This window comes from Triturus cristatus, chromosome 9 (genome assembly GCF_964204655.1).
Source record: "Triturus cristatus chromosome 9, aTriCri1.1, whole genome shotgun sequence".
NCBI classification, from domain to species: Eukaryota; Metazoa; Chordata; class Amphibia; order Caudata; family Salamandridae; genus Triturus; species Triturus cristatus.
Window position 1 is genome coordinate 578910067 of NC_140592.1, and position 15095 is coordinate 578925161.

At 44.3% G+C, this 15095-nt stretch overlaps 1 protein-coding gene across 1 annotated transcript in view; it reads left to right on the forward strand.

The window, feature by feature from the left end:
* Positions 1-15095, forward strand: part of LOC146798341 (uncharacterized) — a 143407-nt gene that overhangs the window by 33878 nt on the left and 94434 nt on the right. The window contains exon 2 of the mRNA XM_085625606.1: positions 1366-1529. Coding sequence (XP_085481732.1) covers positions 1366-1529 — 164 coding nt within the window. The remainder of the gene's footprint in view (positions 1-1365; positions 1530-15095) is intronic.

A 15095-nucleotide genomic window follows, 5' to 3' on the forward strand; every position in this document is an offset into this window, starting at 1 on the left:
AATGATGAATAGAATTTGTATTGAAGAATGTAGCCCCTCTGACATAGGTGTTCTATGATACAAAACTTTTATGTTATATAATGAAATAGAATCTAAGGACAGTTTATTCTTTATAAGGATACTTGCCATTAGATTAGTGATCTAGGATGATTTTGAGAAAGGAGACACAGGTAAGGTGAATAAAACCACAGATTCAAGATGTAACATTGTAATACATTTAGACACACATAATGTAAAGTGTACACATAAATACATCAACCATACTGAGAGCATCTTCACTATAAATCTCTGTAGAAACTCTGATGAAGATGACAGTCATAGCGTGACTGTCTCTTAAAAATATAATAACAATGTTGTTAGATTGTTATCTCCCATTAATTATCTCACCACAGGAGCCTAAAATAGAAATTCTTCAAAAATACCCTCCATGGGACACCAATAGCACTAGATAAAGTTGGACAGACCATCAGAAATAATTATTTATGGACAACCAAACATATTTTCTGCAAGTCTCTTAAACCAAACATAAAATCAGCACTCTTTTACAGGCATGTTTGACACCTGTCACTCAAAAGAGAGAGCGTCTCGCTTAGTGGAAGAGAGTGAACCCTGAATAGTTACTCAGTCTGCCAACCTCTCAGTAGGAGCCAATGTTTCGCTTACTAAAAGCCAATCTCAATGGAAGTCCTGGAGGGTTCATGTTAAACAAGTGAACTTTCTTTACAGGTTCTCAGTCTGACCCAACCCACTCAAGCTATCATCCTGCCTAGTGACTGGTAGTTCCAAGGGCTCTGGCACGAACGCGGAGGCAACCGAGTGAATGAAGAAAATGTGACCATGGACAGGGTAGGATTGGGACAGAAAATAGGCCCAAGCACCAAAATGAAAGTGTCACCCATTAGTGAATTAGAAAGCAAAAAATGTGGCCAATATTTGCAAATTGGGCAGTTTATAACTTTTGAACACATGCTGTATAAGTGTTGTGCACAGTATAGAAGATTGCATGGATTTGAGCTTGCTGCAGGCAACGTTTGTTTTAATATCAAGGAAATCAACAGTAAAACACCAGCCCAGCAGACCATAAAACAGGCCCTCAAAGTGTCCTATCAGACCAGTCCATTGGGCACTGCCTGATTGCCCCATAGGCCAGTCAGACCCTGCTATGAGGCCCCGGGATTCCCGCCACTTCAAACATCTCTGAAAGCACTGATAACTCAATTAGGGTCACCTCACAGATATATTTCGCTTGAGAATGCCCCCCTCACTCCCCCAAGAAGGTTGCAGGGTTGGGTCCATGTTACATCTTGGGTGCATTGGGGAGGATAAATAAGAAGCTCACTTGTCTTTCCTTTCCATTTTTTCCAGAGATGAAGAGAGAGGGAGGCCCTCGCAGAACTTCCAGAAGCCCGAGGGTTCCCTTCTCATCCTTTCAACTCAGCGTCCTGGAGGGGAGCTTCCGGCAGACACGATACCTGAGCACCAGTCAGGTGCGAGAGATCTCCACAGAGTTGGACTTGACAGAAAATAGGGTGAGAAAGGAAGTATTCGTGAATACTTTGACATCTTAGGCAGCAGCTCCCTCAGGCGATGGGTGCCCTCGCAAGTTAAAAGAAATTGAAAAAACAAGGGTATGCAGTTCCTAATTCGGGGGGAGGAGGAGGGGAGTCCAGGTGTCCAGAGTGAAAGGAAAAATAGGGATTGTTCCTTTAGGAGCAAGGCCTTCACACACCCCAAGGGGTGTCATGCTTCATCATCTGGCAGCTCCTCGTTGAGCAGGTGCTGCCATGCCTAACAGGCCCCCAAGGGGGCTCTTTGCGGGAGGTCTTTTCTTTTTGCCGATGTGACAAGCAGGGGGTGGAGGGGAGTGTGTTTAGAAGAGGTATGAGTAGAGGTCGAGAAAAAAGGTGTGTGCAAGCTAAAAATAGCTACAGGAATCCCAAAGTGCTCTTTTATTAGCTGGGTTGTGATGCTATGGTTAAAACAGGAGACTAAAGAGCCGTAGCTAGATAAGGTTACTCTGGGCCTTTTAAGCTCAAAATAGTGTATGTGAAGTGAGAGGGGTCAACATGTTTCATGCCTCTCATAGTCTGAGGGATCTAGGCATTTCATCAGGCGATCCTGGTCTACTCATGTAGGGACGGTGAAAGTGTGTGTCTGTTTGGTACATGGCCCTAAGATATTGGATGTGTAGTGTTGTATAATTTATATAGGCATACAGTATACTTTCTGGATGTACCTGGAGGTGGAGACAAACAATGACACAGTGAAATTATCAAGGCATCTTGAATGTCACAGCCATTGTTTATGATAATTGGCTGTAAAACTTAGCAGATCACTTAAGGACAGTAAGTACTCAGAATGGGGGGGGGGGGGGGACATGAGATTAAAACTGAAAGATCGAGAAGTTAAAAAGAATTAATGAAAACCACAGAAACACCCTTGCAATTATTCTTATTGGCATGGATATGGTAATGATGATGCCAGGAAGTTGGTGTTTCACTAAAAGTGAGGCTCCACCGCACGGGTAGTGGTGGTGCGGCCTTGAGGCTGTACCCCAGCGCATGCTGTCCTGACATCATGCCGTATTGATTCCCAAAGAGTGGCCTGTGGAATTGGAGATGACTTACCCAATGGTGTGGGCTAATGTCCCCTGTCTTTATGGCTAGGAAGGTCGCGCACTAACGTACCGAGGAGCCTGCAAGGTAAAGCACAATTACAGATAGAGTGGGTCGATGCTCCCAGGTGGTCCTACAGGGTGGCATTGAGGGAGAGAGTGCCAGTAGGAAGGTCGTGAGGGATCAAAAGGTGCCATTCAATATCCTGTGCCTACAAATACACTCATGCGGTGACCATCGGAGTGGACACGGAACCGGTAAAATGTTAGGAAATATCCGAATCATGGTGGTTGGTGCAAATTGCATCGCTGTCCCAACGAGGAGCTGCCCGATGGTGAAGCATGACACCCTTTGGGGGGTGTGAGGGCCCTTGCTCCTAAAGGAGCAATCCTCCTATTTTTCCTTCTACTCTTGACACCTGGACTCCCCTTCTCCTCCTACCTATTAGGAACTGCATAACTTTGTTTTTTCAATTGACACGTAGGGGCACGTATGCTGAACCTGTGTCAACCCAAGTCCCTCTCTTCGTTGTTTTCCCTCTTAATTTGCAATAGGTTGCACTTAATGGCACTCTTATGTTCAGTGACCCTTTTCTTGAGCCAAGGGAGTAACCACAAAAATAACATACCCCCACTTTAAAACGTATTCCAAATGACGAAGTGAGGTGATTAAGCCAGGCACTCCTTTGGTTGCTTCCTCAGAGGAATTCAGAAAACATTGTACACAAATGGGGCCTTTTGTACCTCAACAGTCAATGAACATGGTCATCCATTCTTTTATCAATCCCGACATCTTTCTTTAATCCATTCACCCCTTCTGTCCATCCCTCCAATCTCTTGTTCCTTTCATGCTCTCTTGTTTCACATGCTCACCCATCCCACAACTCCATCATACTATTTTCTTCCTGAGGTATTTGTAGTGTCATGGCACTGTGCACAAGGACCCTTGCCGTTCTGGGCAGATTCAACAGAGGAATTACGTACGGTGTTAAGGTGTGGTTATTAACGGTTATGATGTAATGAGAGTGCAGTGTGTGATCGTATGCTGAGAAATAAAAATGTCTGTAACAGAGCTCCGTGTGTGGCATATTCATTTGCATGCTCCTGGATTGTGGAGGACGCTACATCTGGCAATGAGTAGTGGATTGAGAGAGACACTCAGTTTAGAGAAAGTGCTAATGGCTGCGAGGGCAGAAGAGTGTGCAGATCGACAGGCGACTGATATGGAAGATGGAATAGAGCAAGGTGATTCAGCGTTGATCATGAAAAGCAGGCACAAGCACAAAGTCAACACAGGCAAGTTGACGTCTACAGAGAAGAAAAAGTTGTTTTTCCGATGTTGGATTTTCCCATGAAAGTAACTGTCCAGCCATGCGACAGACCTCCAAAGGCTACAGGAAAGAAAACCACTTTGTAACGGTCTGCAAAGTGAAAGAGAAACCAAATGCATCTCAGCGAGAAGGTAAAATGGGTGCCAGAAGGTTTCAGAAGCATTCTCGCCATGCCCATAAGGCCAAACAGCAACATCAGGTAAGGTACGACAAGTAGAAACTAGACATAGTCGATTGTCGTCAACTTCATCCTACAAAGGCTCTTTAAGGTCATTATCAAGCACCAGTGAAGAAGATGGATGTGCGATGATGGTACCGACCGAGGATCGACAGGGACATGGAGGTTTGACTGCTTACAAGAAAGAACAAAAGACAAAGGAAACCCCCAAACAAAACAACGGAATTTATCTGGACAATTCCCCAAGATTACAATAAACGTTAACGGTTGCCCCATAACCTTTATCATAGACAGTGGTGCATTGATTAACATCATGCCAGACAAGATGTTCAATAGCCTGTCTCCTGTACCACACCTCAAGGCTTCAAGCACAAAGGTATACAGCTGGACTGTTTCTAAACCGTTGCAGAGTCAAGGGTCATTTACAGTGACTATGCGTCATAAAGCAGTATCAGTGCAAGCTCCAATCCACACTCTTCAAGGAATGTTATCCAGTGTCTAATTAATCAGTTTTGCTATGGCTGCTGACATGGGACTGATATCTCTCATTACAATCTCCACACTCAGTCTGAAATTGTGAGTCAGTTCCTGTGTTTGTTTCATGGCCTAGGAAGGCTCATGACAATGAAAGTGTGACTTCATATTAATGAGGATATCTGCCCTATTGCCCAGCGTCACTGCAAAGTCACTTTATTACTTGCAAGAAGCAGTTGAGAAAGAACTAGAAATGCAGTTGAAGTATGACATCATTAAGCACTCCACTGGTTCTACGCCATGGGTCACACCCATAGTGGTGGTGCCAAAAAAGCACAGTGGAGGTTCAATGCGCATCTGTGTTGATATGCACCAAGCCAACAAAGCAATTGAGAGAGAAAGACATCCTTGTCCACACATAGCAGACATGATCATGCAAGTGATCGGTGGCAAAATCTTCTCCAGTCTTGACCTGAACAAGGGATACCAACAACTCAAATTGGAAGAGAACTGTAGGTACAACACTACATTTTCAAATCATGTTGGTTTGTTCAGATACAAAAGTTTGCGTTTTCGAGTGTCATCAGCTGCAGAATTATTTCAGGATGTTATACTTCGAATAATTCAAACTGTCACGCTTGCTTTTAATTACAGTAATGGAATACCGGTATTAGGGGCAATGAAAAAGGAGCATGACAAGGCTCTTACCCAAGTATGCTAGTTACTTGCTGATGCAAGCCTCACTCTGAATACAGTAAAGTGTGAGTTTCACAAGACCAAACTTAAATTTTTTAGGCACATATTCTCTGATGGGGGAATGATTCCTGGCCCAGATAAAGTGCAAGCACTGTCAACTACTCGCCCCCCACAAGATGGCACCATGCTAAGATGCTTCTTTGGCATAGTCAGTTATTGCTCAAGGTACATTCAGGACTTTGCTACTGTGAGTGTCCCATTAAGAGACTTGACAAAATGAAATGTTCCTTTCCAGTAGTCTGCTGAATGTGATCAAAGCTTTAAAAGAATAAAACATGCGATTGAGAAGGCAACCGAGACGGCATATTTTGATCCCAAGTTACATACAGTCGATGCAAATCTGGTGGGGTTTGGGGCAATCCTTGCTCGACATGATTGTCATCCAAATGCTCAGAGACCCATTGTGGCCTATGCTAGTCGAAGCCTGTCTGACACAGAATATGCCTATTCTCAGCCGGAGAAGGAGAGTTTGGCTGTAGTGTGGACCTGCAAACATTTTCATGTTTTTCTATATGGAAAACATTTCACTATTGTTACAGGCCACCAGGCGCTGCTCATTGTTTTTGGAAACCTGAAAACCAAGCATTGAGAGGTGGGGTTGCGACTGCAAGATTATGTCTATGCAATTGTGTACAAGCCGGGTAAACATCAAAACCCTGATGATTACTTTTCACGAGTACTGCTACATCGTCACAGTTCGACATCAGAAATGGCTGAAGAGTACTTTAAACTTCATTGTGAGGTCCAGCAGCCCTATCCATTGAACAGAATATTGCTGCTACTAATGCTGATAAGAACAGACTTATCCTCAAAGACATCCCCTGGATGAAGAATGCTCGACCTTTTGATGATGATGTTGAATTTTTAAAATATCCAGGATGAGCTGTCCATTACCAAGGAAGGTGTTGTGTTGAGAAGCTTGAGAATCGTCATACCTGAGAGCCTAAGGCAGCAAGTCATTGAGCTAACCCATGAAGGACATTGTGTCATTGTAGTCACCAAAAGAGCCCTAAGAGACCGATGAAAGCATATGCGACTCGGCGTTGACAAGCTGAGCATCAGTCTTTGATGAAGGTGACTTGGTCCTGATCAAGCAGAAACTAAAGCAGAAACAGACATTCCATTTGCTGTCGATCCTCTGAGGGTTCTGATGTGCAAAGAACAATTGGTGACAGTACTTTGTCCCGGAAAGTCCATCACATGGGACTCATCACACTTTAAGCACCTACTTCAACATTTGTCAGCTTCTGCAATCATGAATGAGGTGATCCAGCCTAACTGTCCAGATCAAGTGCCAGAACCTGTGTAATTGGTGGACAATGAAAGAGTATCTTGACTGCTTCATACCACTTGATCTAGCCAACTGGTGTGAGCGCTTCCACGACTTATTGAGGAAATGTAATGTAACTGTTGTTTGTACTTTTTATTTAACAAAGGGGGAGATGTAGTGTTGTGAGATCTTGCGCAAGGAGACTGTGCGCTAGGACCATTGCAGTTCTGGGCAGACTCAACAGAGGAAGTTCGTATCTTGCTGGGAGGTTTTAAGGTGTGGTTATTAGCAGTTACGATGTAATGAGAGTGCAGTGTGTGAGCATATGCTGAGGAATAAAAATTTCTGTTTCAGAGCTTTGTGTGTGGCTTATTAATTTGCATACTTCTGTGAAGACCAGTTCCTCCAACCTAATGCGAAGGAGCCTTAAACAATATGTTAAAAGTTTTATGTTACACACACTGCCCAGTGGCCCCCACTGAAGCTGGTAAAAGCAAAAGCAAACACTTCTTAGTGATGTGGTGCACTTTCTTATATCTATAAGTTCTGTTCTAATTGTCATACAGGTTGTGTCACTGGTCGTATGGACCTCTGATTATTCACTGAAGGTGCATGAAAGGAGTTAAGATCAGCACCAAATACCAATACATTGAAACCAATATGGCTCCAGATGACCAGCAGAGAGGATGGGGTCCAAACCATGAAGGTTTGTACATAAATTTGTCAATGATACAAGTTAATCAAATCAGATATGTTATTGTTTTCTGAATTTATATTAGACGCAGTTGCCTCAGCAAAGAGGCGTCCCAGCGCTTAGTTAGTAAGTTTATCAAATAAACATATATATCAGTCCAGCTACGCAAACTGAATTTGCATATTACATAAAAGAAGAAGCAAAATATAGGCAAATACAGAATAGAAAAGAGAAAGTACATTGGTTCGATAAAAGAACTTCCCTAAGCTAAATAAAACAATGAGAGTGCTAAGGGGAAATTCTAAGCAAAAGGTGGCAGCATTAGTTCAACTAAATTAAGGTTCAAGGGAAATAGGAACAGGTGTTCAAGAGCGAATATCAAGAACCAAGGTTCAAGAAATCAGCAGGGCTAAGGGTAAGGTCTTCCTTCAGTGAAGTCAGGACAGGATCTGCTAAAATATTCAAAGAGATGTTCAAATACAATCAAACAGAAGCTGGGGCATGGTCTGGCCGCCTCAGATGGCGGTCGCGAGCTAAATCAGCTCTGTGCTTCCTGACTGTCATCCTAAGCAATCCTGCCTGTCTGTGGTACCCAACGACACACAAAAACCCCCAGAGACGACTTGCGGGCGGCTGAACATGAGACCAGATTGATGGGGCGATATGTGGCTCTCGGAGGCAGGACAGAGGAAGAGTGTGTTTGGACCTGAAGAAAAGAGCTGGCCTCACCCGCATGCCTATGCCGGTAGGAAGTGTGAACTCGCCGACCACCAGCCCCCAGCACATGCGGCCGGGCTGGGCCTTGGCCCAGACGCCCTCGTGAGACAGGTCATTGAACTGCCATTGGTGCACCGCCCTACAGCGTGGTCCAAGACCTACAGCACTCGAGGTTAACACCTGAGGAGAGAGGATGACTGTCAAACCTCTAGACGTGGTGATCATCACTGAGTATAATCGTCTCATTCAGGTAAGGAGGCCAAGCACTGGGCTCCCAGTGCTGGACCTGGAAAGAGGTGGAATAAAACAGCAGAAACAGCTCCCAGCGCTGGACCCGGAAAGGGTGGAATAAAACTGCAGAAACAGCTCCCTGGGGCATTGAGGCTGCGGGACTAATGGACTCTCTGGCTAGGCCGGTTTTGGCCCCTACCAATAATGTCAGAAAGGAAACAAAAAGCACTGTCATAATAGGACCGTGAGAACTTGAGATCACCACACTGCTGGTGGAGCCCTCACCCTCGCCTGCTTCTAGAGGGAGTCCCCTGCTGCCTCCCCCCTTCTTCATCCCAGTGATATTGGGGGGGACTCAGGGATAGTCCAGATCTGGTTGTTCAACACAAACAGGGCCGCTCTCAGTACAGTGACCAAAGGTGCTCTAACACTAAGTTGTGAGTGTGGACATCTCACGAAAAGTGAAGGACTGGCCTCACACACCACCAGGTGTCATGCTTCCTCATCGGCAGTCCTCGCCCTCTAGAAACTCGGTTTGATGGAGGGCGGGCATTCACCTGACGACAGGGATGCACTTCTAAACTAAGTGGAGGCCCCTTGAAAAGTGAGTGAAGTTTAAAAACCATTATAGTTACTCAATTAATTTTTTATGTGGCAGGTAGCTATATGGTATTAAAAAGGGGGTGGGAATACCACAGACGGTGAATGGGGGAATTTACTGTCCCCTCACCGTAGTCAGTGCGGTCAACATGTTTCTGCCGTTTGACCCAAATGGGTCCGTGGCATTCATCAGGACCTAAAACAAGCGGGCTCCATACTTACCAACTTTGTGGTAAGGAGGTACCACTTGGTGGGATGACCTGTGTCACACTCCGCCGCAGAGAGGAGAGCTCTCAGTAAGCCTGTAAAACAAAAATATATACACAAGAGCACACTCAAAAGAAAACTCGGTCACTTAATAGAATCATTCATAACCACATGCACATATATTGAGTGGCTATATGTGTGTAACGTGACACTCATCTGTGCACACACTGGAATATAGAAACATAGTATGTGAGAGAGTATCTCACATGTCTTACCCTAGGAACAAACCCTACATGCCCCATGGGAGGAAAAATGGAGGGGAGACCCCTGTAGTCAGACTCTGGAACGGAAAAAAACAACAGTTGCAAAAATAAAAGCATAAGTAAGGTAATCGCTTAAAGCATGGAGCCTGTATGTGCTCCTTTCCCAAAAAACACACGCATTCATTCATTCCTGCCTGCATGCACTCCCTTACTGCCTCAAGGTGTGTCTCCCGTGATTGCACCTAGGTCTTTCTTTCTATCATCCCCAATGGCGACTGAGCGAGGGGGGACTTGGTCTATATAGTGTTCTTAATTGGGTCGAAAAAGGTAAATTGAAGCTTGATTAGTTAAAATGCTTGCCAGGTTGTGGGATCCGGTGTCCCACCGTTCGCCAAAGAATGACTGCAGACTCGCTGCCTGAGCTGCTCATAGCGTGGTAGAGAATGTCACGTAGCCGGATATAAGGATCCGGTGTCCGTGCGGTAGGCATTTTAAAGCCGACAGACTAAAGCCAATCAGGAGGAGACCTACAGCCTGGCGTGGCTGGGACCACGTGTGAAGGTCCCGTCGCGAGGGTTAGGCGATGCCTGGGCCCCACGTCATTGAACATCACAGCCAATGGTATATGGGGAAGTGCCGTCAAGTGGACGGGTATTGCATCGAATGGAGAGATGCTAATACCGGCATGTTGCTCACTATAAAATGTGCCCGTATTTGAAACAGATGTATGTTATTTTAAAATGTGCCCGTATATGGAACACATGAAAAGGTTAATTAGATTTTCTAAAAATAGCGAGATATAACACGCTTCTAAACGCGCCCATATTAATCCATACATGCTATGCTGGTATGTTTGTATATATAGAAATCATTGCATGGTTACATCAATGGATATGTTCCTGAAGTTTGCACACAAGGAGAAGTTTGTCCGCATGTGGGGATTTTGGAAAGAGGGTCTTACAAGTCAGAGGTACCTCAGCCTTATAAAAACCTAAGCTAATTTAACCGAGTGGTTATAATGTATCGTGTGAAGAAGCTAAGCGCAGCTGATGTATTGCGTCATCTCCCTATGTAATAGCTACAAGCTGTGGGTAGTGTGTGATGGAGATTTTACCGTCCCATCTGGGACATGGGATTTCATCATTGAGACCAGTCTCCTATGATCGGAGGTGGTAGACCCACCGTTGCTCCCTGATGTATAGGGGTTTAGTGATATCTGTTTTTTGCCTTTTTATAACCTCGAGGACCACCCACTTTAAGTCGGTATCTTTGTGGTTTTGTTCAAGGAAGTGTCTTGTCAGTTTGGTGTTGGATTTTTTACACCGGATGGTGCTCCGATGTTCATTGATGCAGACCTTAATTTTCCTTAGTGGTCATACCCATGTACATGAGGCCACAAGGACAGGTCATTAGGTACACCACATTCTCTGTGTTGCAGTTACTTAAGTTCTTCAGCTTCCATGGGTTATTGGTACCTATGTCCACCTCTTAAGTAGTGTGGGTGAGTGGACAGGCCACGCAGACCCCACATGGGAAATGTCCTGTGGGTCTTTGATGGTTCCAGAGTGTTGGCTGTTCTTCTCTTTCTTGGGACAGTGTTTTTGCATGAACCAACTCGTCGCGTAGACTCCTGTTCCTCCTGAATGCAAAGAGTGGGGGTGCCCACTGTTTTTGGGCACTGTTCCGAATATGTCAGTTCTTCTGTATAATCATCTGAACTGTGTTTGATGCCGCGGTGTACGTGGTCACACACACAAATCTGTCTGCTTTCTCCTTGGGTGTGTCTTCCAGCAGTGCTTCTCGGCTGTTATTTCTGGCACTCTTTTTAGCCCTTTTGACCATTTTCTTCGGGTAATGTCGGTCAAGTCGTTTTCTTTCTCTAGTTGTTCAGCCTGTTCCTCGTAGGTTTCTGTATTTGAGCAGTTTCTGCGTACTTAAAGGAATTGGTCCACAGGGAAGTTTTGCCTTAGAGCCCTCAGGTGGTAACTTTCGTATAGGAGCAGACGGTTCTTGTTGGTGGCTTTATTGTGTACTTTGGAACAGTTGCCATCTGCTGGTCAATGTTATGTCTAGGTCCAGAAAAATAGCGTGGTTTTTATTGATAGACTGTGTGAACTTCAGATGTTCGTCCTTGGTGTTCACCCATTGTACAAATGCTGCAGCCTCTTCATGGTTCCCACGTCACACGATGAACACGTCATCTATATAAGGTTTCCAGGTTTTCAGCTGTGCCGCAAACGGGTTGTTCTGGTTGAAGATGTGGTCCTCCTCAAACTGGTGTACGTAAAGGCATGCCATACTTGGAGCAAATGTGCTGCCCATGGACGTGCCTTTGATTTGGTGGTATATTACTTAATCGAACTCAAAGTAGTTCTCTGTTAGTGCCACCTCAGTGCACTCCATGATGAAATGTCTGGGGATGGTGAGTTCCCAATTCATATTCAGGAGGATCTGTTCCACAACGGCTAGTGTGCGTCTCTGGGGGATGCTAGTGTACAGCGCCTCTATATCCATTGTGATAAAGAGTTCCTCAGTGGTGTTAATCTCCAAGTCCCATAGGAGGCAGAGGACATCCTTTGTGTCCCTCAAGTAGGAGGGTGATCATTGTACAATGGGTCTTACGAACCAGTCGCAAAATTGCGATAAACGTTCCAGGATAGACCCAATGCCCGACACTATTGGTCTTCCTGGTTGGGGCATTCTGTCCTTATGAATTTTGGGCAGCGTGTAGAACCTTGGGGTTCTTGGATTATCGTTAACAAGAAATTCCAACTCATGTTTAGTGATCCAGTCGTTGGTAAGTCCTTCGTCAACCATACATATAATTTTGTTTGTGAGACGAGTGGTGGAGTCGCTGTGATAGACTTCATAGCTGATTGTGTCAGAGAGCAATCGGTTACACTCCTCTTGATACATCATCTGATTCATAAGGACGATGGCGTTGCCTTTGTCCGCTAGTTTGATGATCATATCCTTTTTTGGGTTTGAGTCTCTGTAGTGTTGTTCTTTCACCCTTCATCAGGTTCTGGAAACACTTTGTTTTCTGGAAGTCAATCTCCTCCAGTTCTATCAGTACCGCCTGTTCAAATGCTTGTATATGGCAGGGGACGGCTTGAATCGGAGGTGAAAAAGTGATTTCATTCTGAGGCCTGTATTGATGTTTTCGTCCTGGTCATCTCTGAAATTCCCAAAGTAGTTTCTGAATTTTATTTTCCTGAAGAACTGTGCTAGTTCTGCATTCAGAATGAACGGATCGTTAATAGGTGTTGGGACAAACCCCAGTCCTTTGCAGAGGACAGACTCCTCATCCTTTGTGAGTGAATGGTCACTGAGGTTCACTATATCGGTTACTCTTTGCTGGTTGTTGGGCCGTCCTCCTCCCCTTGCTCCGGGTCACCACTGTTTGGGTTTCTGGATTTTCCATTGAACTCTTGTGTTTAGTCTTTGTTTTTGTCTTCCTCTGCCCCTGCCCTTGTAAAAAAAAGGCTGTCGGCCCTGTGGGAACCCAAAACCTGGTGGATAATATGGCTGCTGCCAGAATCCAAACGGATGCATTGGGGGATGCATCATTGGTTGTTGGAAGTTCTGATGTTGTCTCCCATACTTGCCTCCAGTGCTCTCATCACTGCTGATGTCACTAGTACTTCTTTCTTTTCCAGAGCTGAATGTCCAGATCTGCAGGGTTGGTCTGAAGCGCTGTTGTTTTCTGCCCATCTGTGGTTGCTGTGGTTTGTCGTAGTACTCATCCGTGATGTACGGGTAGACTGTCTCACGGCTGAATTTCGGTACATCTTTTTTCAGTTTTGTGAGTTTCGATTAGGTTAGGTATTCCTTATATTCTGAGTGGTCGTTGTTAATTTCTTCTTAAAAACAAGAGATCTGCACGGATGTTTTTAGCCGGCTCTCACTTTGTTGGATCTCTATCAAGAGAGCATCTGCTAATTGTCTGGCCGTAATGATAATCAGTACCAGTGTTTTGGACTGTCTGTGCTACAACCGTCTCAGCTAATAAGGACGGTGCTCTAAGTATTTTGGCAACTGTTTCATCATCAAATGTTAGTTCAGTATCCATGTCTGAGACAGGGTATGGGTAATACAGATGAATGGGAGACGCTCTCAACAAAAAAGAAAGAACAAATCCGCACGGCCCTGCATAGGGCATTCATGACGGAATACCTGCCGAAAACCACTGCACCGAGGGGTCTGATTGTCACGAATGAACCTAGACTGTTTCTCAACAATAGAGAGTTTCGCACAAACTGGTCGTGCATTGCATGGAAATGCACCAAAGACTGGCTAGTACTGATTAGCAAGGTCAAGAGACACTTTATTCGATATGTCAAATCATAAAAGCAGATATCACAATAAGCATAAGAAAATTGATTCATGTGTTCACAATTTGACAGACATATGAAATACATCGTCGGAAAATTAAAAGGAGTATTTTAAAAAGAAATCAGCTGTCTACAATTTACAAAAAGCGAGGACTAAAAACAGATTTCAGTATTGCCTTAACCTGGATTAAAACCGAAATCAAATTAGACCAAAGATGGGTTTGCATTGTTTTCCTTGTTCTTATCACCCCTTTCAGGTATTTAACAATATGAACATTAAAAATGTCATCATCTAAAAATTGCAACTTAACAAAAGCGGGTCGACATTGTCTCAGGCCTTGTAGCTTCAAGTAAGGAAGAATACATCTTTTCCTGAGAAAAGTATAAACCTTACAAAAAAATAATGTGTGAATTGTGTACTGTGCAGATGATTTGTCACAGGAGCATGGACAAAGAATATGTAACCAATCATTTACCTGGGGGAATGTTACCAGGTTATGGAAATTGCCAAGACTTAGACGTGTCAAAAGCATCCTGTCGTAATTTCCATGAGTTGTTAATAGGTAGGATTGGATTCTTGGATGGGTCAAGAGCAATTGATTAGCTCTGACTGAGATTTTCATAATATTAGATGTTAATCCCAATCGTCTCCAGGTGGTTAATACATAAAGCCTTGGGGTCCTTCCTTGAGATATGAGACAGGGTATCAGGTTTAGCAAAATAATCTGCGCGATCTAGGTCATGCATAACGTTTTTGACGTAGGCGAGCCAGGGAATACGTTGGGCGCGTTGCAGGTTCAACAGTCCTTGATCACGTCCCGATTGAGGCCGGTAGTAACACCTGTCCAGACCTTATGCCATAATAAAATTGGCTGGATTTTGATAAGATCTGACAGGTGTGACAGTCCTAATTCAGCATGGCAGATGTACGTTGCCGTGGAATTTGGGACGGCTAACAAGAATCTCAAGAACCTGTTCTCAACTTGCTGGAGGGACTCTATGTTTGCATAACCCCAAATACCAGCTCCATATAGGGCAACTGTAATACATTTACCTTTATATATTATCAACAATTCCTCGATGGAACGCGTTCCTAACTTCCTGGTAAAATTAATCAAGGCACCGGTGGCTTTGGCAAAAAGCAGTTTTCTACAGTTGATAGCTTTTGTCCATGAGCCCCTGTTGTCAAAGACAATCCCAGGTAGGAAAAGTGATTAGTGAATTCAAGTTTAATAAAGTTAATAAAGATGTTGCGATACTTCACACTAGGTTTAATACATTTCACTATAAAAGTTTTACTTATATTAACATGGAAATCCAGGCTCGGCATATAAGAGGCGAAACTCGTCACAATGTTCTGCAGGCCTATTGGGGTGCGTGCTAACAGGACCGCATCATTGGCGTATAGTAAAGCACCAATTGGCCT